At 41.3% G+C, this 25,476-nt stretch overlaps 1 protein-coding gene across 1 annotated transcript in view; it reads right to left on the bottom strand.

Annotated features, from left to right (window-relative positions):
• The window catches only part of MEGF6 (multiple EGF like domains 6), a 426,398-nt gene that overhangs the window by 355,072 nt on the left and 45,850 nt on the right, over positions 1 to 25,476 (bottom strand). Inside the window, exon 3 of the mRNA XM_075604901.1 lies at positions 18,240 to 18,349. Within this exon, the coding sequence (XP_075461016.1) occupies positions 18,240 to 18,349 (110 nt within the window). The remainder of the gene's footprint in view (positions 1 to 18,239; positions 18,350 to 25,476) is intronic.

Here is a 25,476-nt window from a genome sequence, read left to right on the forward strand (position 1 = left end):
TAGGGAAGATGGTACTATTATTAATTGTTTTTGGATTTACCAAAAAATTTAATAATTTTGGTAGCAAAAAAAATCCCCCAAAAATTTGAAAGCTACGATTTTTGCCAACTCTTAATTGGAAAGAATTCCTCTTGTATCCCAGTAGTTATAAATTACATGTTATTGGCAGTAAGAAAAGCAATATTGATGTACTGGATAAAATCTCTACATCTACAATCTGACAGTAGATGAACTAGTTTTACCAGCACAGCGCATGGATGCTTGTTTTGATCTAGAGGGGAAATCAAAGACCTTTATCTTAAAATGGACATGTATGTCAGGAAATTATGTCATTGGGTACTGGTAAGGGCTTTTAAACCCTTCAATCAAGCTAAATGTTTCTTAGAACTCAAACTAAGGGGAATGTGGCTGGAGAATATTCTCGAGTTTTGAATATTGTGAACTTGATTCAAATTTACTGTAAATTATTCAATAGCCTATACTTAGTAGCTCATATTGTAGTATTGTGTTGACAAATGCACAGACCTATTCATTATTCATGTATTTTCTTTTACTACGTTTGGTTATCTGTTATATCTGTGGAAGAGAGAGACTATTGTTAATTAGAGTCCCAAGTGCTGTATATAATCACCTCAAACACACTTTATACAACATGTGGAGAGACACCCAACATAATAAAAAATGAGAACTAGCAGAAAGAACTCTGACGTGTATCGCACATGTGTGCAGTTAATCACATGTGCAAATGGTGGCTGCTGGTAGTATTGCATACATTCTAACGAAAGTGAGGGAATTCATTTTTTTTAATTCATCCACGAACATTTGTGCGTGCAAGTAAACACCATAATCAAGGCGAATTCAAATGTTTGCGGAATAATTATATTTCTACTCTTAACCATGCAATATAAACTATGCAGTTACATAGTTCATGAATTACACTTGCATGTAATCCATCTATTGGTTGAAAATGTAACTACGATTGTGTCCAAGTGGGCAACTGTTGCAGTTAAAAGGTCCCTCTGTGTCTGTACATACCAAGTCTGTGGGGCATGGACATCTCTCACTATGCTTGATTTTTCCCAACAGAAAAAAACAATTAAAGTGGTAGAACAGAAAACCATACCTGCCAAGTACTGTAATTCCGGGTTCATGTGTTCCATAATGATCCAGTACAGTGTTTGGATTTCCATTTGCTGTAGTGTCCTTAGCATAAGTATAATGGCTGAGGAATGTCTGGACTGGATCACTATCACATTGTGAACCTGGAGTTAGTTGGTATGAAAATCCACATGTAGCAAATGAGCATAGAACACCCCAAAAAATATAATATAGAATGGAATAATAAACAAAAGAAATGAAACATAGAAATAGTTAACTAAAAGAGTAAATCCACACAAGAATAAATGTGACATTTGATTTTTCTGACTTACAATCCCTGTATTATGTCTTATTTAGCAGACATTATGTAATATTATTGAAAAACAATGTTATTAAAACACATTGTGGGGGGGTCAGTAAGACTACAATGAGACCACTGAAGCTTACAATAGGTCAGCAAATCTAGCTCCAAATGAATGAAACGGGGGGGGACCTGCATATCATTTTATGATTGCTATTTCTTGAATCCGATTAGATTTTGCTACTGGGGTAATGAGTACATGATGTTGTAGTAAATTCGCATTGCCATGACTCAAAAAAGATGCAAGTAGCAACATGTTACAGAAATTTCCAGCATGTTGCTGAGGTTCTGATTACCATAATTCTTCCGACTGAATACATCCTGCACCTCCTCTGAACGTAATAATGATGACCTTCCTTGCATGAAACTAGTGAATTCCAAACCCTCAATATGTTCTAAAGTAGAACAATGCTAAAATAATGCAGCACACAGCCCTCTCATATTTTCTGTTCTTGAATGGAGCTTGCAGTTCTGATTGAATGTTTAAAATTAAATTCCATTCAGGGACTTTGATTTTCCCCACTTTGGGATTTGCTGAAACTGCTGGACAAGAACAGTAAAATGAAGCCAAAAGGCATTCTTCCCAACTTATGTTGCAGCCCAGAGCAACTTTACACTATGATTTGGCAGCAACATGTATTCAATCCTTTCTTTGTCCCTTTGCTAAGGTGCTAAAAACAATGTACACTATCAAGCTGTTTGGGTAAAAACTATTTATACCTGCAACTGTACTTTCCGGCTCTGGCTGTGCTATATCTAAATAAGAAACGGGATAATGTCTGTGTGTTAACACAGCATGGCTACTTCTTTATGGCTCTTACTGAACAGTACCTTTTTATAGGACTTTTGCTGATGGAACATTGAAACAGCAGGCTCTTTGCACGATGGAGTTACAGCTCAAAGAGGCAATACTGCATTGCAGGAGCAAGCAATAGGCACACAGTATAACAAAGTGCATTGTCACTGCCTGAAGAGCTGGAACATTGTCAGTGCTCTTTTGCGACCAGCTGGAATGTTAATGGGCGGAAACAGCAGAAGGGGTAGCCAGCTCTGATAGTGTAAATCCTATTCTGGCTTGGGATCAGGCAAATCTTGCTGGCATTCTGCACTAAATATGAATTACAGGCTAATCTGGCGTTTGTTACAGCCACTGCTAAACGGCGATAAAATCATGGCTGGGTTTTGATGGCTAGCAATCCAGCGCAGAAACAATGAAGATTTTGCAGTCTATTATCTTAATATAAAATTGTACAGTATATGTCATAATGTCCTCCAATTCACCCCCTTAGTGCCAGTTCAGACACCTATGAACTTCCAATACATGTGTAACAATGTGTGAGAAGTTTAAGAGTTGTTCTTCCCAGCTTTATAGTATTTAGGGATCATCTAAATAAAAACAAGTGCAAATCGGGACCAGATTGCAGCCAGGGATTGCTTGGCACTTCAAATGTACAACTATGTTTATATGATCATCTTTATTTGTTCGCAATGAAGAAAAAAATCAAATGATATGCCGAGACTGTGGTTGTCTTGTCAAGCGTATCACCACTGAGACCATTCTTTTTTATTTATTACTAGTAAATTTGGGATCAAATCCCACTCATATGGGGCTAATATGACTGCTTAGCAATGAATTATCCCTAAAATGTAGTTTGGTTAGAGGTGTCTGAGAACAGATGTGAAAAACACTGAACTAAGGCAACGCAACATACTTATGTTGACAATTAGGTAGCAATGTTGTGTAAGGAACAGCAAATAAAAATACCACTTGTGAGTACATGTCTCAGACAGGTTTTTGCTTCAGAATTGCACCACTTTTGCCTTGATAAATATGCCCTGAATTGACTTTATACAGTAACACTTAGGGGCTTATTCAATTGGCCGAAAACTCACCTGGGCCTATTCTAGTAGCCTTTCTGGCTATAGATAAGCACAGTGACAAGCAATGTATTTTTTGGCAAATGCTTGTTTTTATTTAATTACTAGCTGAGAGACCCGGCGTTGCCCGTGAGTTAAATTTCCCGCTAGGAAAAGGTGGGGGGAGGGACAGTGGACAGGAGGAGGGGGGAGGGACAGTGGACAGGAGGAGGGGAGGGACGGGGACAGTGGACAGGAGGGGACGGGGACAGTGGACAGGAGGGGACGGGGACAGTGGACAGGAGGGGACGGGGACAGTGGACAGGAGGGGGGTGAGAGTGGACAGGAGGGGGGTGAGAATGGACAGGAGGGGGGGTGAGAGTGGACAGGAGGGGGGGTGAGAGTGGAAAGGAGGGGGGGTGAGAGTGGACAGGAGGGGGGTGAGAGTGGACAGGAGGGGGGGGGACAGTGGACAGGAGGGGGGGACAGTGGACAGGAGGGGGGGGCATTGGACAGGAGGGGGGGAAGTGGACAGGAGGGAAAGTGGACAGAGGGGGGGGACAGTGGACAAGAGGGGGGGGACAGTGGACAGGAGGGGGGGACAGTGGACAGGAGGGGTGGGACAGTGGACAGGAGGGGGGGACAGTGAACAGGAAGGGGGGGACAGTGGACACGAGGGGGGGTGGGTTTCTTAAAATTTACGAGTCCCTCCTCTCCTCTCCCCCTGTATGTTTCTCCGCTCCCCCCTCTCTCTCCGCTCCTGCCCCTTCCCCCCTCCATGCGTAGCTCCGGTCCCCACCCTAGAGTGTCTAACACACACACTGTGTCCCACACACACACACACACACTGTGTCACACACACACACACACACACACACACAGTGTGTCCCACACACACACACACACAGTGTGTCACACACACACACACACACACACACAGTGTAACACACACACACAGTGACACACACACACACACACAGTGACACACACACACACACACACACATACACACACACGTACGTCACCTCTCCTTCCGGCCGCCGCCATCTTAGTTACTCCGCGAGGGAGGAAGGGGGTCCTTCCGGCCTCCGCCATCTTAGGCGCCGCATGGCAAGTGCAGGCTGCCTGGCCACTGCCTGTCCCCGCGCCGGGGAGGGAGGTGAGTGGAGCGGGAGGGAGGAGAGTGGAGTGGGAGGGAGGTGAGTGGAGTGGGAGGGAGGTGAGTGGAGCGGGAGGGAGTGGAGCGGGAGGGAGGTGAGTGGAGCGGGAGGGAGGTGAGTGGAGCGACTGGAGCGGGAGGGAGGTGAGTGGAGCGGGAGGGAGTGGAGCAGGAGGGAGGTGAGTGGAGCGGGAGGGAGGTGAGTGGAGCAGGAGGGAGGTGAGTGGAGCGGGTGGGAGGTGGAGGGAGGTGAGTGGAGCAGGAGGGAGTGGAGGTGGAGGGAGGTGAGTGGAGCGGGAGAGAGTGGAGCAGGAGGGAGGTGAGTGGAGCGGGAGGGAGGTGAGTGGAGCGGGAGGGAGTGGAGCGGGAGGGAGTGGAGGGAGGTGAGTGGAGCTGGAGGGAGGCGAGTGGAGCAGAGACTGGAGCGGAGGCGGGGAGGTGAGTGGAGCACCGGGGAGGGGGGAAGGTGAGTGTGATGGGGAGGGGGGGAGGTGAGTGTGATGGGGGGGGGAGAGGACAGAGAGAGAGGTGTGTGTGTGTTGTGTGTCCTTTGGCCCGTCACTCCGCCTCAGGCCAATGAGAGGTGTGCGGGGGCGGGCCAAGGGACCAATGAGATGTCCCCTAGGGACAGAGGCCATGCAGACAGGCATACAGTGCTTTCACAAATATAGTATAAGATGTATTATATTTTGTGTGGGGGAAAATTGGTTTGTCCATTCATTGTCAGTGTGGCAATCCATGCCCATATATTGTGGGCATGTTTAACCACAGTCACAATCAATGGCTTTATTGTGAAATGCTTGTTTTATTTCAATGTCATGTGTATTATTTTGTGCCTATTTTTTATTTTTAGCTTGTCCATTCATTGCCATAGTGGCAAACCATGCCCATATTAAATTGTCATGGTGTACCACTGTGTCAATCAATGGGTTTATTGGCATTTTTTTAATACTGTTATGTAATTTATTTTATTCAGTGCTTGTTTTTTATTGGTAGAATGCCCATTCATGGCTATAGTGCCACTGTGCCAATCCATGGGTAGTGGGGGTAGTTGTCCCCTCAGAGGGTGGTTCGAAATCCTGGTTGGGTAGCGGGGGAGGGAGGGTAACCCCTTAATCACTATAGCGGTTACTAATCGCTAAGTTGATTAAGGGGTTAGTGGCCATTAGTGTCAGGATCGGGCTAAGACCCCACCCCTGTGAATTAAGTCACGATGTCACGAGTGACGCGCGTCAGCCTCAACCTGTGCGCAGGCACCGTGCTGCTAGGAAGGGAAACACCGAAGAGACCATCTCTGGGCTCCGTTCCCATGACGACATGGGCAGTGCATGGAGCACGCTAGCTACGCACAGACGTCGCGCGGACACAGGCAAGCAAAGGGTTAATTCACTCAACTATTCCACAGCTGCTACTCTCTCCGCCACTGCCTATTAGTACACAGTATACCTGTGATTACTTATTGCTCACAACTCCCTGCTTCTTCTCCATTGGCAGCTTGTTCCTTATAGGCTCAACCAGTCCTCTTGCAAACTGGCTGAGCATAAACTCTGTTCTAGTGACTTGTGCTTACGTCAAGCTTCCTGCAACCCTGCCTTTGTCTTGTTTACTTCTTGTATTTTTTACCCCAGTTTGCACCTTGCATCCTGCCTTCTCTGACCCCTGGACCATGGCTACGGACTATTCTACATTCTATACCCCTGGACCCCAGCACCACACAACGACAATCCAATCTCTCCAATCCTAGACCATGGCATGTACCTCGACCAATCTGACTTCTCCTACCCTGACCCAGCTACACGACTGCTACACGACTACCACTCTGCATGGTAACATCCCCACCTCAGCCTCGCGGTCCCGCCTTGTTTGTGGTGAGCACACATTACAATTAGTTTGTTTTTTAATTGCAATGTTGCTGCCCACGGAGGACAAGGACAAGTTGGATGGTGATGAGGACAGGCTTCATCCTGGAAGGGGTAAATGCAATTTTAATTCACTTTATGCTTGCTGGATAATGTTATATTTGTAATGGGCAAATGAGCTATTATCCAGATCTGTATAATAGTTATTTTGCCCATTATTGTACTGTATGTGTTGGGGGGGGAAGAGAATGGGGGAAGAGAGGGTGGGTAGTAGGGTTGTTGTATTGTAATGTTTCTTGGGGAGTAGAGGGATTGGGTGAAAGGGGTAGTTCTCTCAAGTTGGGTGGTTTGGCCTTTCAGGTGAGTAGCGGGAGTGGTTAACCCCTTCATTACCATAGTGGTTCCCACTGCTGTGATAGTGAAGGGGTTAACTTCTCTTGCAACCTTCCCATCAGCCCTAACCACCCACCCTGGGGCACCTACCCCCTTCACCCAATCCCTCTACTCCAAGAAACCAGGTACTCAAGTTTAACCCCTTCATTGCCCTAGTGGCTAGTCGCTAAGGTAATTTTTAAAAAAATCATTTAATTTTAATCAGAGTATTGTAGGAGGGGGTCTCCGGAACAGAACTACATTAATTTCAAGTACGGGGACCCCCTGCTTCTCAAGTAACAGGCCCCGGTATGGGGTGCTGGTATCCTCCTGCAATGTTTAAATCTCCCACATCATGTGACCGGGGGGATTTGGACACACAGGACATACCAGCACCCCATACAGGGGCCTGTAATTTTGGAATCAGGGGGTCCCGGGGCTGAAATCAATGCGGTTCTGCTCCGGAGACCCACTGGTACAATACTCTGTTATTAAAATGTAAATAAAAACACAGTGATCGCCTGTAAGAGCTGTGCAGGTAGATGCAGCTCTCTCCATGCAGCTCTTACAGACTGCGGCCAGATCGCATGGGGGAGAACTTAGAAAAAGGCTGAGATACCATCGCTGCTGTCCCGATCGGTATTGGCATTTTCCTACCTCACGGTTTGAGACTTCTGGAAATGGTTTCTGATTCTTTCTGAATACCGTGATAACACAAATGGCAAACCATTCGATAGGGACATGCCACATTGTTCGAGATGGCAGCAATTTTATCGAAGCTACTAGAATAGGCCCCATTGACTGGAATGGGAGTGATCAGTCTTTAGCGGCTTATTGAATCTGTGCTTTATTGTGAAACTGATGTTCCTCTGCTAACCTTGGAGGTCATTTATCAAATTCTCCCATGTGCAATACTTGGGCAGAACTAGTGCAAAAATTCAGTACCACATCGATGAAGGAAACAATTAATTGATACCAATGGCAATGTTTTAACCTAATACATTTGATGCAGTTTTTCTGTCCAAGTTTTGCAGCTGGGAGATTTAATAAATGACCTCCTCTGAAATAAAAACCCCACATTTTGTTAATTCTGACTTTCTGATTTCATTCTCTAACCTGCCGATTTAGGGGACATATTTACTTCTCCAAAAGACATATTCTGGGACCAGAAGATACCTTACAGCCTAGGTGTCTTACTGAGTAGTACTGCTTAGTAAATGTGGTCCAAAATCTGTTTTTATCCAGGATGTATTTGCACATTATGGGTAATATAATGCTACAGTAACAAGCTGCTTTTTTTCAACGCTATAGATCTACAGGCATTGTACATCAACACCTGTTTTACCTTCATAAAACAAAGGTCTTTCTCTTTCAGCTTAGTCATTGTGAGCCCTTTTTCATTTTCGTTGCAGAGAGGCGTGAGAACTAAATTATTCTTGTGACAAAAATAATGTAATGCTCTGGGCATTAGCTCAACCTTCATATACGAAGGATAAACATATCTGTAATGTTTTGCGCCTTCCAAGATTCCTAGATTTCCCTCAAGCTGTAAATCCTCAATCCCAAATGTATTTGTGACAGTGCTTAATGCTTATAATCCTCTTGATGCTACAATACTGGTGAAGACATACAAAAAGATACAGAAAGTGTAATACAGTAATTATTATATTAACAAGCCGAATAATAATTCTGTGCCTTGTGGATTAAAAATCATGGAGGAATGAGAACAAGATACTGGCCCATATTTACTCAGCAGTCTTCTACTATAAGACACACTTCAATTATGGAAGTGTCTTCTAGTGCTGGAAGCTGTCATGGCTGAAGACTGCTTCGTAAATATGGTTTATTATCTCTTTCATTGGGCAATAAACAGTGAAACCATATTGCTCCTGGAGGATTATACACCCATTGCAGGTACTGTAGCTAATGGATCAACCAGAGATTTACTCATAGATGTCATGGCACAGAGCTTTTGGAACTTAACCAGTCTCTTCTGCATGAAAGTGAAAATGTTTCACTTTGAGGATTTGACTGTTTCCTATATAAATAACTTTTTTCTCAATCCATTAAAAGCAATCACCTCCCAAACTCGTCAGTTGTTGCACATATGCCTACACGTGCATAATAATTTTTATAATCTACAGTATGTTTAATTGATAAATGAATCTCGAACCATTTCCCTTGTGTATTTTGACCATTTCTATACTGAAAAGAACCATGATCATGGTTTGAAGGACCCTCCAGCACAGAAGCTGAACAGAAATGTTAAAGCTTGGGGGGGATCAACAATTTTGTACTGAAATACAAGAGAGATTGGATTCTGCAATGTGTGAAGGTCAACACAAAAAAGTGAAAGATGGAATGAGTTAGCCTGAGGAAGGTTGCAGGGATACTTACTTTCACTTAAATGAAAACCGTTTGGCTCCTTACCGGAGGAACTCCCGCCCCCCACCAGCATTCGTCAATCCACATGACACCCCATTTTCATGTCTCACCTGAAATCACATCAGCTTAGCGAAACACTTTTTTAATTTAGCCCTGTGGCTATTCCTCACATTTGATGTATTTACTTCCCCCATCAAATAAGTTGGTCCTATTGTCTTCTTTAAGTCTCCCATTATTCAATTTTAATTGTAAGCTCTCTAGATCAGGGACTCGTTTAATGCGCATGTAAAACTTTGTATATTATTTCACTGTACTCTATTATATTTCCGTAGAGAACTGTGTACATTGGTGGAGATAGATAGGTAGATAGATAGATAGATAGATAGATAGATAGATAGATAGATAAGATAGATAAGATAGATAGATAAGATAGATAGATAGATTAAAGTTGTGTAACAAGTCTGAATAGTTCTTCCAAAACCATAAATGTAACATATTTTCCCCTGGTCTTTGGTCGTAATTACAGATGGGCATATTTTTCACCAATACTCAAAGGCCACGAAAATGGTGTTCCTTGCATTTTTAAATATTTCCAAATTTGTTAAAGAGTTAGAAAAAAAGGACAGCATTTTTTAACGTTCAAATACTCAAAAATGCAAACATGATCTCATTTTATAGAATTTTTTTCAGAAATTCTACAAAAAAACCTTGTGCATCACATTGACAAAATTCACCTTATAACAAACTTTGAATGACAAACCCGATTTGTTCCACGCAGTGATGGTAACCTTTAAGAGCTGAAATCGGTGAGATTTTGGGAGCTTGGGCCAACAAAACAAAACAGTATTTTAATTGAAAACGACTAATGTTTCTCAGTGCGACTCAACTGAATACTGAGAAATCGAATGCTAGAAATCTGCAACACTGACTCCAAATAAGTGAGACTCTGGGAAAATCAGCGACAGTTGACATGTTGACTTTTTCATTTCCAAACTCAGAACCAAATCACTGTAGTTAAGGGAATAGGAAAAGAGATAAGGCAGTGGCCATGGACAGTACAGCCCTCCCTATTGCAAGTTTACAAACACATCTGGCATACTGTGAAATTGTATAAAAACAATAATACTGTACTTGTCTACAGTACTTTTTTTTTTAAGACACACAGTTGAAGCCCATTAAACAAATCACTGTAATAAATTGAAATTAGTCCAACATCTTTAACGTTGTTTAATTATACAGAATATTGTTCAAAGATACCATGACCAGTTTTATTGAGATGTGTTTGTTTCATGGTTCCTTCACGGTCACAACTACCCACAACTATATTGCTCACCCAGCTTGAAAAGCATTTTAACTAAAACATCCTGGACACCCCAATATACATTTCCAATTCAACTGCTAGCAGATGTGGTCGTTGAACCCATTTGACTTTTGAACTGAGATACCATCCTATAAAATAAACAGTAGCTCATATTTTTAAATTATCTGCCTCAGCATTTTTGCTTCCTTGTGCTGTCCTTATGCCGAGATTTATATCTCAAGAACAACAAGATCTTACAGCCACATGCATTTGAGATTAGAGATGCTACAGTGTGGGGGATTGCAAGTATTTCCTCTGTGAAATACCAAACTTATTACCCACTGTTTTAACTATATAACCAAATACTGCATCATGTTTGAGTATAGCTTCAGTTTGTGAATGATCTCGCTAATCATCATGCACATTTCTAAGTTTTAATAGTTGGAGACTACTAAATCCTAACTAGATTGTCTGATTACTGTAGCTATATATTACAACTGAGACCAGAAAAGTGTTATAGATGTAACAATTTATTATTCAATCTACTTCACATCTACATAGTTGATTCCATTGGTAATAATATACATGATAATAATTTTGCCATACATGTCAATAAGGGGAATTCTGACATTTCCCCAATACAGATTAGTCACAAATTTGATGTCAAAAGATCCCTTTAATTTTGCAACTAATGGTCAGATCAGGAATTCACCAAACTACTGGATTATTCAACAGCACCATGATTATTACAATCTCTACTTACAGTATTAGTAAAATGCTCATTAGTAGTTAGAGACACTGAGACTCAGTGACAGAAAACACCCAGTTACAAACACTCATATACCTAAACAAACACACGTAACAAAGAACAAATCCACATTAGGCCCAACTACATGGTTAATAAATTCAGAAATACTAATCAGTAACAAATTATAACTGTCACCAAGCAGGTTATTCAGTGTACAATATATATTTGTAGCCATCTGTACTACCCTAGTTACTAATTAAGCTTAAGCTATTAAGTCTGGGCCCTGTATCTCCATAGATATAGGTCCCTCTTATCTCAACTAAATACAGTGCACACAATCTAAAGCTGCGGCCCCAGTGCCTGCGCTGCACGCACGCCTGCGAGGCTGGCGGTGCGTGCAGCCGAATTCCCCGGTCTGCAGAGAGCTGCAGGGGGAAAGACGGGGGGAGGGGTGACGGGGGAGTGACGGGGGCGCGGCCGTGACATCACCCGGCAGGTTCGCCCTCATTGACTGAAACTCTGGGGCATGGCCTATGCTCCGTTCACAATTTTCTTTCAGGCTGGAAAAACTCACCGCTCAGCGCAGCGGGCCCGGCCCCATTGAGGAGCGGCTCTTGTCCCTGCAGCGGCCGCCACAGCGGGCGCTGCAGTAGCCAGTGGGGACCTGGCCTAAGCTCTGATGGAAGCCTCCTCTTCGGGAGCTCCCTTACTTTAGGTTAAAGCCCAGGAATCACCTGTTATGAGAAGTACATAAAGAACTTTATTGTTTTAAATAAAAGTGCCTTGTACCTTTATTATCTTTCTGTGCTCACAGCCCTGCCCAACACCTCAGTGTCCTGATAACCAATGTCTCCAGAGCATATCCAGCCAGCCAAGCAGATATTGCCTTCCAACAACCCATGTTTAATGGTTCAGTTCCAGAGACTCTCCTCTGACCGACATGCTACAAATAATAAATATTATATTGAATCACACATTGGAAATAAGCTGTTCAGCGCTACTTTGTACCCTGTAGTATAACATGTTACCTTAGTTAACATTATGGAAGTCTCTCTAACAGAAGAGATATTTGTATCCTACAGCTGCATCATAACAAATTACATTGTTACATGTATTCAAAGAAGTTGGGCACCACAAGAATGTGGTAAGTTTATGTAATCGGGATCATACTCAAACCCAGATCAAGGTTGCTTACATTGATATTAACATCTTTATGTAAAACATACAGTTTCTAATAAAAATTCAAAGTGCCCATTTTCACCAGTTTCTTATGTATTCCTACTTTGAACGTGGCAGGGCTTCTGTTTATTGTGAGCACTGGTGCTTAAAGGATTGAAGTGTATAACTGGCTGGACGACACTGGAAATAGGGGTTGATTTGAAACATTACACTTCTCCCGTGTTTGGAGTGGTGATGAATAGAGCTGTGGTGAAGAGATTTCAGCTTGTAAAAATAAGGAATACTTGTTTAAACACACAAACTGCTTTCTCTGGAGAACCCAAATTACCAATATATATATATATATATATATACATACAGAAAACAAGAAGAAAAAACAGGCGCACTCCTAGTGTGATAAAGTTTAAAACAGTATTTATGGGATTGTAAAATATAAAAAGCGCACTCACAAACAGAGTAAAAATAATAGCATTTATGAGATATACTCAATCGCCTTGAAGCTGTGAAGGGAATGTATCAGCCTGTCCCGTTGGTGCCACCTCTGGTGTATCCATTGGTTCAGCAAGGTGCACTGGAGCCACCGCAGCCAGATGATGTAATAATCAGCAACACGGTCAGAGACTCCCTCCAGATACACCTCCCACAGCTCTCAATGCTCACCAGCAGGCAACTGCAAAACCGGAAGCGACAGCAGTCCCAAGCAAAATAGCAACAGCTCCAAGGTACTCTCTCCGTTCGTGCAGTAATGTCAGCCACAAACTCGCCTCTTTGGGAAACGCGTGACTAAGTCCTTAGTGACGAAACGCGTAGGGAGGGGAGAGGGGGAAATTACTGTAACAAAGGAAGGGGATGGCAGAGTCAATAGAACAGGACTGGGGATTACACCAAAGTACTAGTGTCTAAACATTCATTGAGTCCACCAGGGGTTAAAGTTCCCAACTGGTGGATCCAATGTGTCTCCCTCCGACACAACATCCTTTATTAATGAATTAATTTTATGTACTGTATATGTTACATGTCCATCAGCTGATGTCAGCGCCCATGCATAGATTATGATGTTTTTAATATTGAGAAAGTTTTATTATCATTATTATCTTGTACAATTCCCTCTGTGAATGTATGTTATTGATTTATTTATTTTATTCTATATCCACCTGTCCTGATTAGTGGTTAAAAATTGGTAATATTGCACATTATATTTAATTATATTTGTAGTTTATCTATGTATACCATTTTTTATATCAGTATTTGTGCTGTCAGGTTTGACTCGGTGGTTCTCATTGGCCCATCGCCAGTGCCTGGGTTTCATGTCTGGACACTGGCGATTGGCCTCTGGCTGCTCTGATGCCACTCCTTTCTGATTAAATGAGTCCATAAATACCGAGCCCTCCCCCTAGCTGTTATTCCCTTTGAAAAAGTCACTGTCGTGACGAAACGCGTCAGGGCACGCTGCCACGACACTACGTCATCACGCAGTGCGCGCTTTACGGCCGGAGAGCGCATGGAGCTGATCTGAGGCTGAAAGAATCTCTTTACTGCACGGACGCTGAGAGACTTTGTTCCTAAACACCCGACTATTGCTGGAGGTGAACTGGAGGGACCGTATACCATCTGATGTGTTCCAGGACGGTGTGGCCTTGCTGGTGGTGATTATATATATCACAAATTGCCTTTTTTATCTCTTACCCTTGTGAGTGTCCTTAATCCCCCTTGTCCTTTTTATTGATTAAATGTACTGTTTTACACTATGGGACGTGTGCTCTCTGTTCTTCTTTTCTATAGTGTTTCTGTTGGAATTGGTCATTCCTTCTGAGAGCAGCCGTGGATCCCTGAACAGTATCTCATATCATCATTGATTTTACACTGGACTTGTACCAAGGGTTGGACTTTCCTCATTTTTTGTTCCCCCTCCCTATTTTTTCCCTGTTTGATTTAATATTAACACATTCATATTTTTTCACATATTTCATTTTTTCAAATTCACTGTTTGTTATCATTTTTTGCTAGATTGATTTATATTGTATTTTGATCAATAATGCACTAAACATTTGCACGTTAATATTTATTTATTTTACCTGATTTCACGAGTGGCGCTACTGAAATCTCTCAATCTCTCTCTCTCTCAATCTCTCTCTCTCTCAATCTCTCTCTCTCTCTCAATCTCTCTCTCTCTCAATCTCTCTCTCTCTCAATCTCTCTCTCTCTCAATCTCTCTCTCAATCTCTCTCAATCTCTCTCTCAATCTCTCTCAATCTCTCTCTCTCTCTCTCTCTCTCTCTCTCTCTCTCTCTCTCTCTCTCTCTCTCTCTCTCTCTCTCTCTCTCTCTCTCTCTCTCTCTCTCTCTCTCTCTCTCTCTCTCTCTCTCTCTCTCTCTCTCTCTCTCTCTCTCTCTCTCTCTCTCTCTCTCTCTCTCTCTCTCTCTCTCTCTCTCTCTATATATATATATATATATATATATATATATATATATATATATACAGTGTTCGACAAACCTATACATTTGGATTTAACCCCCAGGCGAGTAAATATTGGCCCAAGCAGCACACGTTTGGTACTAGGTGGCAAGTAGATTTTTTGGTGATTTGTCAACCACTATATATATATATATATATATATATATATATATATATATATATATATATATATATATATAGTTTATTTTTTTAAATGTGTACACACCAATGTCAACGCCAAGGAATAAAATAATACTTTTCAAATTAAAACCACATCAACATCATGTCTACAGATCCAGGGAATGAACCCACTTTAAGAAAGCAAGAAAGGTTATTATTGCTTAACACAAGGAATAACTGTGCTAGATGTGTGCAATTTTTATGAAACAAAGAGGTAGCTAGAGCTGTAAAAGATAGAGTTACATGGAACAAGTTACCCTCAGAAAGCATATCCACATCAGGGAGAACTTCTCCGGAGACTGAGATTAATGTTTACTTATCATATTATGTTCTTCAAAATCAACCTTCCTATTGAGGGTTTTTGCTCAATTAGGTAGGAAATACTAACCCCCTCCCACCCCCCCCACCCCACCCTGCTATGTCAAGAGGTTTTCCAATCTCTCGTAGCACATGCAATTATTGTCTTAACCAAGTTATGTTATACTATACGTACTTATAAAAGTCGTGTAGAGAAATAAATAAATAAAATACATCCTGGGTTTGTGTGCTCAATTCTAGTTTCATATACATAGTTACCATGGTGAATGAAGAATATCACTGTTCTTTTAATGCTACCATGCACAAGCAGAGCACAACATTGGTGCTAATATTTCACCACGCAGGGGGCTGCATCTGTGCTTATATTATATTCATGAATGAAAAGTTGTCACTAGTTGTCACTAGCAAAATGTATAGTGTAGTACTGTATGTTTTGGAATACAGTTGACCATTGACTGCCAATGTGTTTATCTATTGCCCTTTTGGGCTATAGATAAATACAGTGACAAGCAATGCATTTTTTGGCAAATGCTTGTTTTTATTTAATTGTTAGGTATTTTTGGTGCTTGTTTTTTTTATTGTGCATTTTTGGTGCTTGTTTTTTTTTTTATTGCTTTGTATTTTCGGTGATTGTTTTTTTTTTAGGTTGCCCATTGACTGCCATAGTGGCAAATCATGCCCATATTATATAGGCATGGTGTACTATTGTGCCAATCAATGGGTAGAGGGTGAGGGTAGTTTCCTTGGGGAGGATGGTTAGGCATCCCGGGAGGCTAGCGAGAAGGGGGGGTTAACCCCTCGATAACTATAGTGGTTACTAACCGCTAAGTTGATTAGGGGCTAGTAGCCGTTAGTTTGTTTTTTATTGTTATGCTGCTGCCACGGAGTATGGGGAGGAAGATGAGGAGGAAGACGAGGACTGCCTTCATCCTGGCAGGGATAATTGCAACTTTAATTTACTTTATACTGGCTGGATAATGTTTTATTTTTATTGGGCAACTGAGCTATTATCCAGATTTGGAGAATAGTAATTTTGCCCATTACTGTACTGTATGTGTTGGGGAGGGAGCTTGTTGGGGTAGAGGGGGTGCCAATTCATTGCCATTGGGTTTATCTTTCCTCCCATTGAGGGCATAGGTAACCACACTGGCAATCAATGGGTGTATTGGCTAGTATTGGGTTCCAATGTTTATTGGGGGTAGCGGGGGTGGGTGAAGGGGGTATATGCCAGTGGTGGGTGTATATGCATACCGGGTGGGTAGCGGAAGGTTTAACCCCTTAATTACCTTAGAGGTTACAACCACTAAGGTAATGAATTGGCTAACCCCTTTCGCTACAACCACCCTCCCCCCCGCGCAAGGCCTAAACACACCACGGGCCAAATACCACCTTCACCCACCCCAGCTACCCCCAATAAACTTGGCACTGGTGTTTAACCCCTTCATTGCCGTAACGCTTAGCCACTAAGGTAATGAAGCTGCCTGTAAATGTATTTTTATTACATAGGATTGAATCGGGGGGTCTCCGGAGCTGGTATTATTGTGTATCCACTCCGGCGATTCCCGGCATCAATTGATGCAATAAAAAATTCTAAGTCCTGCACGTAAATCCCATCTCGCCACCCTTGGGTAGCTACTAAAATAGGGCGATTTTAGTAAAAATGCGAGTTGAAGCTCTTTTTGAGCTCCTGCTCAGTGTTTGGGCCGTGGTGCTACCACTCGGGGAGATGCACTTCCCGAACAAGTTTGGCAGGTCATCAGAGCTTTCTGAATAGCAAACCTGCCAAATCATTTGGGAACCAATCAAAAACCTTGATGAGAGTTATTGAAGTTTATAGAATAGGCCCCTATGAGTTTGAGGTGATATTTAAATGTTCTAAAACTCATGGATTAAGAGCACATTAAGGACACAATATTAACATCACATTTAAACAGATTTTAACACTAAACATCAGCAAAGTACAAGCCACTTCATAAATACAACATCAAAAAATCATTTTGCCTCCAACTATGTAACTATGTAACTATTTATGGTATAAATGGGCAAATTTGCCTACATTTTGCAATGTTTGGTTTCAAATTCCGTGGTTTAGTCACAGTACTAAACAAGACTGTGTAATTTGAAATCCGAAATAAAAAAGTAGAAGTTATATTAAAGCAAGATTTACAAAGTTTTACAAAGTGATTCCAAGAAAATCGCCTCAGATTTCATTCTTCATACTGCCAGTTTGACCTTTTAGGAACCTATTAAATGTGCTATCCTGTCAAGCAGCAAAGTGAACTAATGCTGTGGTAAGTTCAACAAATCAAATCTAGGTGATATACGCCTTTTGAAACAGAAAATCTGACAACTCTGGGTATTTTTCAATATTTTATTGTTTTTTGGTAAATCAGATTCAGTAATCATCTACATTTCAATCATTAAACATATCGCAGCTTTTAGTTCACTTTGCAAAACATAAAATTGGGTTCTTAAGAGAAAGATCCAACATATAATTCATACAAAATTGTAAATATATTTCACGGGGATTAATTCACAGAATTCTGAACCACATAGACCAATAGAGAAAGCAAACATAACAGTAACATTATGTAGTGAAGCCATATTAATGACTACATAGGGTTGTTTGCATTTATCAACTGTAGTATTGCATGATATAAACAAGCTACCCCATGTGGTTATTTGATGCAAGCAGTTCTGTACAGTCAGTATTTTGGGTGCTATAACGGACATGTAGCATAAGACAAGGACAATATTAATGTGCAATCAGAAATAGATTTTAGGTATTATAGGTTGCAGAAAAGAAAGGGTTGAGTTCCTATGGTGGGGGAGATGAGCTCCCACTACTACCCCTATCCCTTACAGTGAACGCCCATGGCCATAAGGCTGTTTGATGTGGTCTGTCTTTGTACTGTGGTTTAGTAACTCTGATCTTTGTGAGTAACGTGCAGGAACTAAGTAATACTTACAGTAATGGCAACCTGCTTCATCATTGAGTTGGGACCAACCTTTGCAACACTTATTTACAGTCTGATAATCCATACTGTAAACCTGTTTATACGCAGTGTAGTATGTGGTTCTGAAATACAAAAGCAGAACAAGGAACACTGAAAACGTATGTTTCAAATAAATACACAGTGTATAAATGTTTGACCTGCGCTATAAATCTCATTTTTATTTCTTATCTAGACATTCTTAGTTCTGGCTGATGTAGGCTGCTGTATGTATTACACACGTATGCATTGCTATAAGCAAATGAAAAACAATAGTGCATTTCTGCATTAGGAAAGAAGTGGATTGACAAGTTTAAAATGAAATAAATTCTGAAAAAAAAAAAAATATGCATCAATCATGAAAGTCATTTTCACAATAACAGGTGATGATTATAGCAAATGAACTACCAGATGGTGATTTTAGCAAAAGATGAAGAAAAGCAACATTCTAAGCAATATCCTAACTAATCATAAAACCATGCTCCAAATCTCATATTTCTAGCCTCATTAGGCAGAGACTTGGAAGCATATTTCATAGATCAGTGTAATAGACTCACGTCTTTGCAAAGTAAAACATTTTAGATGCTATTATAAGCAGAGGAGCATACTCAAGGGTTCACTGGTTAACAATATCACAGATTTAGGTCATGTACAGTACATATTGTAAAATTATTAGGTCAAATTCATAGTTTTTAGTTTTTTTTTTCCTTAGGGGTGTGCATATCATTAAATACGGTCAGTAATTGTCAATGGGGAAGAATTTACAGGACAGAATTCATTCACAAACAAACCTACTGTTACTAAGTCACCAATATCCAAACACGACACCACCTGTCTTTTCTTTAATTGACTTCTAGATCTAGGACATAACACTCACTTGAGATATCAAGTCCTCCTAGTTTAAGCTGATTAAGTCCTCTCTTAAGCTGACACTTCAAGTCCCATCACAATTTATATAGCAGTTTGTAAGTGGGTTAAATATTCCGGGTATTATAACACACGCGTATAAAGCAAACAACTCCCTGTAGGCCATGCACAAAACTCAGGATGGATTGGAACAATTTATGTATTCAGTTAATAGATTTTGGATAAATACCCATACTCATTCCTGACAATTAACAGGTCAGTATAATGAGATTCTGGCAGAAGGCTAATAGAACTATCAGAAGCTTAACACAGGCATATCTGATTCCATGCAATAAGTGACTTGGGCAATTTGGCTATAAGTGGAGCCTGTTGATGGTGACATTCTGCCAATGCTACTGGAATGCATTTATGGTCTCTGAATGGCTTTCAAAATTGTACAGCGCTTAGGAATGGGCCATGGGAGAAATAGTAACAGGCAAGTTTTTCTCAGCTGCAGAGTGATTGTTTAAGCCCTAAAAGGCATTGTAATGTAGGAACCTCCTATGAATTACTTAAGGTTCCTAAATGATAATGATGGAGTTTATTCTCATAAATATTAAAAATACATCTGTAAAATTCAGTATGAACTGGTGTTTGGTAATTATTTGCTAAACATTATCCAGAATGCTGCATAATATGGGAGGATAAAGTAAAAGACAATTAAGTGTCTTTTTATCCTTGCTGCTTATGTCTGAATAATGGTCTCTATACATTTATAATGAAAACAAATCATTAGAAAGCAAAATATTTTTGACCTAATTCATGCCAGTATTTTCTTAGTTCTGATGGTATAAACTTAGTGCCAAGCCTAAATTAAATTAGCATTTGTATTTTTACTGATAATCCAAGAAATTCTGATAACATTACATGGCTGGCCTATGATTTAATTTAAATATCTCAATAATGATAGTGATACATAATAAATATTTAATAATATAAATATTTCATATGTTTACATGCAGGGCCACTGACATCGAGGCACAGTTGGGACTACTGTCCCAAGCCTGGTGCGTAAGGGGACACCCTGCTGGTATCTAACATGTGCCAGATTTGCAGAGGCGCCTGTCAGAGGGGCCTGCTTGGAGCCAATGGAAAGGAAGCCCCCTCCGCAGGTCTCTAACCTAAACAATATGCACTTCACAAAACTAGACAAAAACAAAGTTGCATTTGACCAAATAGGTGTAATATAGGGGTTATTTTCTACAAAGTGGCGTCAAACAGCTATGAGGCTATTTACTTTTATTGTGTTACCGGCTTGTCTGCTATTGAAGTGCTAGTTTCAGTCTTTGAAGTCATTGCAAACATGGCCATACAATTTAGAGCCTTTGTATCATACTCAGACTCTTTGACTGGTTATACTTGCTTTTTTTATGACAGTGGCATATATGTTACTCTTGATAATTGCTGAAATTACAGTTTAAAGTGAATTCCCTGAAGTTGATACTAATACATATTGGTTGTGCGAGGTGTGTGTATGGAATGCCTTCTATATTCAGGAAAGCAGAATTATAGAGCATTCTAAATGGTAGCTTTGTCCTGATCTTCTCAGTGTGAATTCCTCCCTGAGCTACCATGCAGGAAATAAATAAGTGATTGGTTTGCTCCTCCTAATGGAAGTCTCAAACAGATGCATTATCAATGTGAAATGAACACTTTCTTTATTCATTAATCTCTTGGGTGTAGAAGGGCTTGAACAAATCCTAAATGCAATACATGCCCCTCAAAAAAATGAACCATTAAAAAAAAGAACTACAAACCTTTTTTCTCACATGAGGAGAGATATTAAAACATAGGTTTCTCAGTATAATAGTAATAACCCCTTTTTATAATCACGCACTACTTTCAATGCAGATATATATCCTGTCTATAAAAAATACTATTTGTATATATTTCACACGTTATTTGTTTTTATTGTAAAATATAACATTGTATACTTTGTTATTAGTAATATTCTACAAAGGAAGTTCTGTATCACAAAAAACACAGGTATAAATATTATTCACATGCTTCTACTGCATGTATTAGTCTTCCTTGCAAGTAAACCAGTTGTTTATATCTGCATCTTAGAATGAATATGTTTTTAAATTACGTGGGCACTAGAAAATACATTGCTGGTGGTTATATTTACATTTAGTGCTCACGGTACGAAGTAAAAAATATAATTATCTCTGGAATAGAGGATGTCCTAAATGTATGGTTGATACAGTCAAGAACCCAAAGCCTCCTGGTTTGCTTATTAAAGAAAAAAAGAATTACAATGTAGAGTTGATTGCTAATGAAAGAATTTCCCCAAATATCTTACGTCAATATTTCCCAGAAACTGAAGGGGAATAGAGAATTATGTGATGAGAAAGAAACTCCCAATCATTAGGAAGGAGGGAGATGACAGAGGATCGATTAGACCAGGGGAGCGCAATCTTTTTCCCCTGCACCCCCCTGCCGGCTGTCCCCCTCTCCTCGCGCCCCCTCCTGCTTACCTTGGCCAAGACGTCATGATGCCATGGTAACGCGACATCACATGACCCACAGCGTCATTTGACGCCACGTTTGCCATGGCAACGCGTCTCCAGGAGCCGTCTGAATCAAGGCAAGGAGAAGTTTACAGAGACCTTGCAGCTCCCCCGGCATTAATTTAAATAACTTCGGGATCATGCAGGGCCTCTGTAAACCCCATTCCCACTTCAGCGAATCTCTTGCCTCCCCTGGGGGGTGCACCCCCCCACTTTGCGCACCGCTGGATTAGACCTTCAGTTATGTAGAGGTTAATAATTTGGGTAGGTGGGTGGAAAGAGAGGAGAGCATGAGTACCTACAATGTTGGTGGACAGATTTTTCCACCCAGCACTCAATTGAGGTGCTTTAGTCATAAGCTTTGTCACAATTGTGGAATAGGAGGTCTTCCTCCAATTCCACAATAATAATAACAATAATAATAATAGGTCTTCAGGCATTTACTGTTAACAAGTGAGGGACTCGAGGATTAGTAGATCCGTAGGCGGGGTCCCTGGTGGTATAGTGAGGTCATTTCTAGTCATGGGCAGTGGTCATGCTTAACCATACTGGGGTTCGTGGACATCAGGCTGGATGTCTGTATACAGACACAGATGAGCCATGAAAGGTAGATAATGGGCTCAATGGAAGGGATTGTTATAGTGGAAATTCAGGAACCCCTCTAAATATAGCTTTGGCCATTTTTCCCAATAGTTTGGTGCTATGGTGGTAATTGGGGAGGGAGTATTGTGGCTCCTACGGGCATAAAAATATATATATTTTAAAACAAACAAATTTGTATTACACCTTTTTAGTTCATTCAGAAAGTAGTTCTGCTTCCTACCAAAATGTGGGAAATCGAGAGGCGTCATCTATGCATTTGTCTCATGCAAGCTAAAAAAAACTTTCAATCAATATCAACTAAGAATAATTAACGTCTCCAGCAGTAGCGTTAAGCTGTACTGCTAGTTAGGAAGAGTCTATGCATTTCTTTTGTGTGTGTGAGTAAAGAAAAGGACTCTCTGCTTAGGCCATATATATGAAGAAGACGCTTGTCTCGATTCCCTACCTAGAGGCCTTGATTAATTCCTCTAGTGTTTCTGAAAAGACCACTTTGATTAAATCTCTTTATCTTGGCATCTATACAAGAAGCTTTTAGCCCTTATCAGTTTCAATTTAATGTTCTGGCTCAATGATAAAAAAAATGTATGTAATGAGAAAGCACTAAAGTGAACAAAAACAAGCAGTCTGCACAGCTTGTACCAGGCATGAACAAAGGGGAAACAAACACAACATTTATAATAAAATATTTCTACTACAATATTAAAGTATGTTCTGTGTTAATAATAATAATAATATGTTCTTGTATAGCGCTACTAGTTTAACGCTTGATAGAGACATTTTGCAGGCACAGGTTGTGGCGACAGGGTTTAATCAGGCCATTAATAAAGGCATTATACCCAGCTGATTAACCCTAAATCACATTGGGACTGAAGGTGTAACTGTATGTGCACCACACTGACATGTTTTCCCCTACACAATCTTTATTGTCTCCATTTTGCAGCTCAATCCCTAGCTGCAGTAATAGAACTGTATGTGAACTGTGCCAATTGCTTTTGTGACACAAGGGGGAGCTACAAGCGCTAAACCAAGCGCTGATTGAAGAAGCGTGGCTGTGTATGGGTGGCCGCTTTGAAACATAGGTATCGCTTTCTAAGTCCTAGATCTCGCAACCGCAAGGTTAATTGATTAAGTGGTTTGCGGTCTAGCTGAAGTGGTTTCTGTCAAAATGTATCCATTACCTTGTTAGCTTCTTAACTTGAAAGGGGGACAGTATATTGACGTGGGAAGTAGGTGAAACCGCAAAACCACATCATAGCCCGTTCAATTAAATAAGCTAACTCGCGATAGGAGTGAGCTAGCACTCTAATTTTTGGAGTGCAGCTAGGAATAAAGAACCCATACACACACATATAAAGTTTATAGTAGTGACATACAGTACTGTAAACAGAACATACTTTATTAATAAACTGTGTTATACTGTTGGTTTTAAATGTAAGATGGGAAGTTTTTTCTGTCAGCCCAGGAACAAAAGTATGTTAAGGATGAATGAACTGAGGGATTTCTCAAAACCATACTTCAAAGGCACCCAGCAGAGGGGATGTCTCAATGTCTATGAGAAGTCCAGAGTTGAAAAGCCTCAGCAATCCTAGGTGTTAGGATGGCCGGGATATTGTAAGTACCAGATACCTGTGTAAAGTATGGGTACTTTACACTTGGTGGCCAAATCCCAGACTCAGTGTAGCCAGGTAAGGGGTTGGCCCCGGTATGCTAAGGAGCTCAGGTGTGAGGTTCGCACATGCTCCGTGCAAACCAGGACGCAACTTCTGCCCTTTCTGCAAACTACTGGCAAGTCGGGGATAGGTGGGGAAATTGTTCCCACGGGAGGGATTGGTTGTGCATGTTGGGAATAGGACCCTCAACCCTATAAAAATACCAGTCCCTAGCAGATTCACCTAAGATTTCACCAAGTTCCAGCCTCAGCGGTTCTGGAGTGTGAGGGGTTAATAATATCGTAACCAAGGATCATCCCCCTCTTCTGGAATTCGTTAGAGATAAGGGTTCCCGAATGAACCCTGTAAGGACTGAACAAACTTTTTCCTTTTGGTGGAAATATAGGGGTAGCAACCTGTGCCCCTAGCCAGGAACTGCTACACGGATTGTGCACACCTACTTGCATGCGTGCAGGGTGCTCAGAGACTTTGTTTCATTCCAAGGACATCTGTTTTCGTTCCCCCATCCCAGTAAGTGTTTTATCAAGTGTATATTGTGAAGATGTGTGTGTTTGTCTGAAAATAAATAAATTACCATTTATTTTACTCAACTTGTGTGCTCAGGGCATAAGCCCGGTATTAATGTGTACGTAAGTCTTGGTCTCCCGTGACACAGGTCCCTGCCCCATGGAGCTTACAATGTATATTTTTGGTACCTGAGGCACAGGGAGATAAAGTGACTTGTTCAAAGTCACAAGGATTCAGAATTGAACCAGGTTCCCCACAGTGCCAGTCAGTGTCTTTACTCACTGAGCCACTCCTTCTCCTAATGTTAATATGTATTTAAAGCAGCAATCCTCGTAAAAAATGTTTTAGTCATAAAATGAATCTGGCACATCCCCCTGGAGCTGATCCTGTTACAGCAGGCTCCATAATGGCCTGTTTATTCTGTCACTGGTTGCAACTGTGGGGCTGTAGTCCAGTGGCTGGGACAAACTGGCAAGGGTCAGGAAACAGGCAGAGGTCAGGGCTGGTAACAAGCAGGTAGGGATGGTCAGTAAAACAGGCAGAGGCCAGGTTTGGAGAGAGGCAAGCGAAGTAGGTCCGAAAAGGTCTGGTACACAGCACCAGCAGCAAACACACGAAGAGGAAGCGAGCTTGTCTACAGGGAAGAACCACAATAAACGGGTACAGGAAACAGGAAGTGGAGGTCTTATATAGGGCTGGTTGCTAATGAGAGACAGGTGCTGAGCATTAGACCATCAGTTCTCTGCAGGAATATCAGCAGGCAAAAGAACAGTCCTAGTGGTAGAGGCCAGGGTTGGAGAGAGGCAAGCGAAGTCAGGTCCGAAAAGGTCTGGTACACAGCACCAGCAGCAAACACACGACGAGGAAGCGAGCTTGTCTACAGGGAAAAACCACAATAAACGGGTACAGGAAACAGGAAGTGGAGGTCTTATATAGGGCTGGTTGCTAATGAGAGACAGGTGCTGAGCATTAGACAATCAGTTCTCTGCAGGAATATCAGCAGGCAAAAGAACAGTC

The sequence above is a fragment of the Ascaphus truei genome, chromosome 6 (assembly GCF_040206685.1).
Source record: "Ascaphus truei isolate aAscTru1 chromosome 6, aAscTru1.hap1, whole genome shotgun sequence".
Classification (NCBI taxonomy): domain Eukaryota; kingdom Metazoa; phylum Chordata; class Amphibia; order Anura; family Ascaphidae; genus Ascaphus; species Ascaphus truei.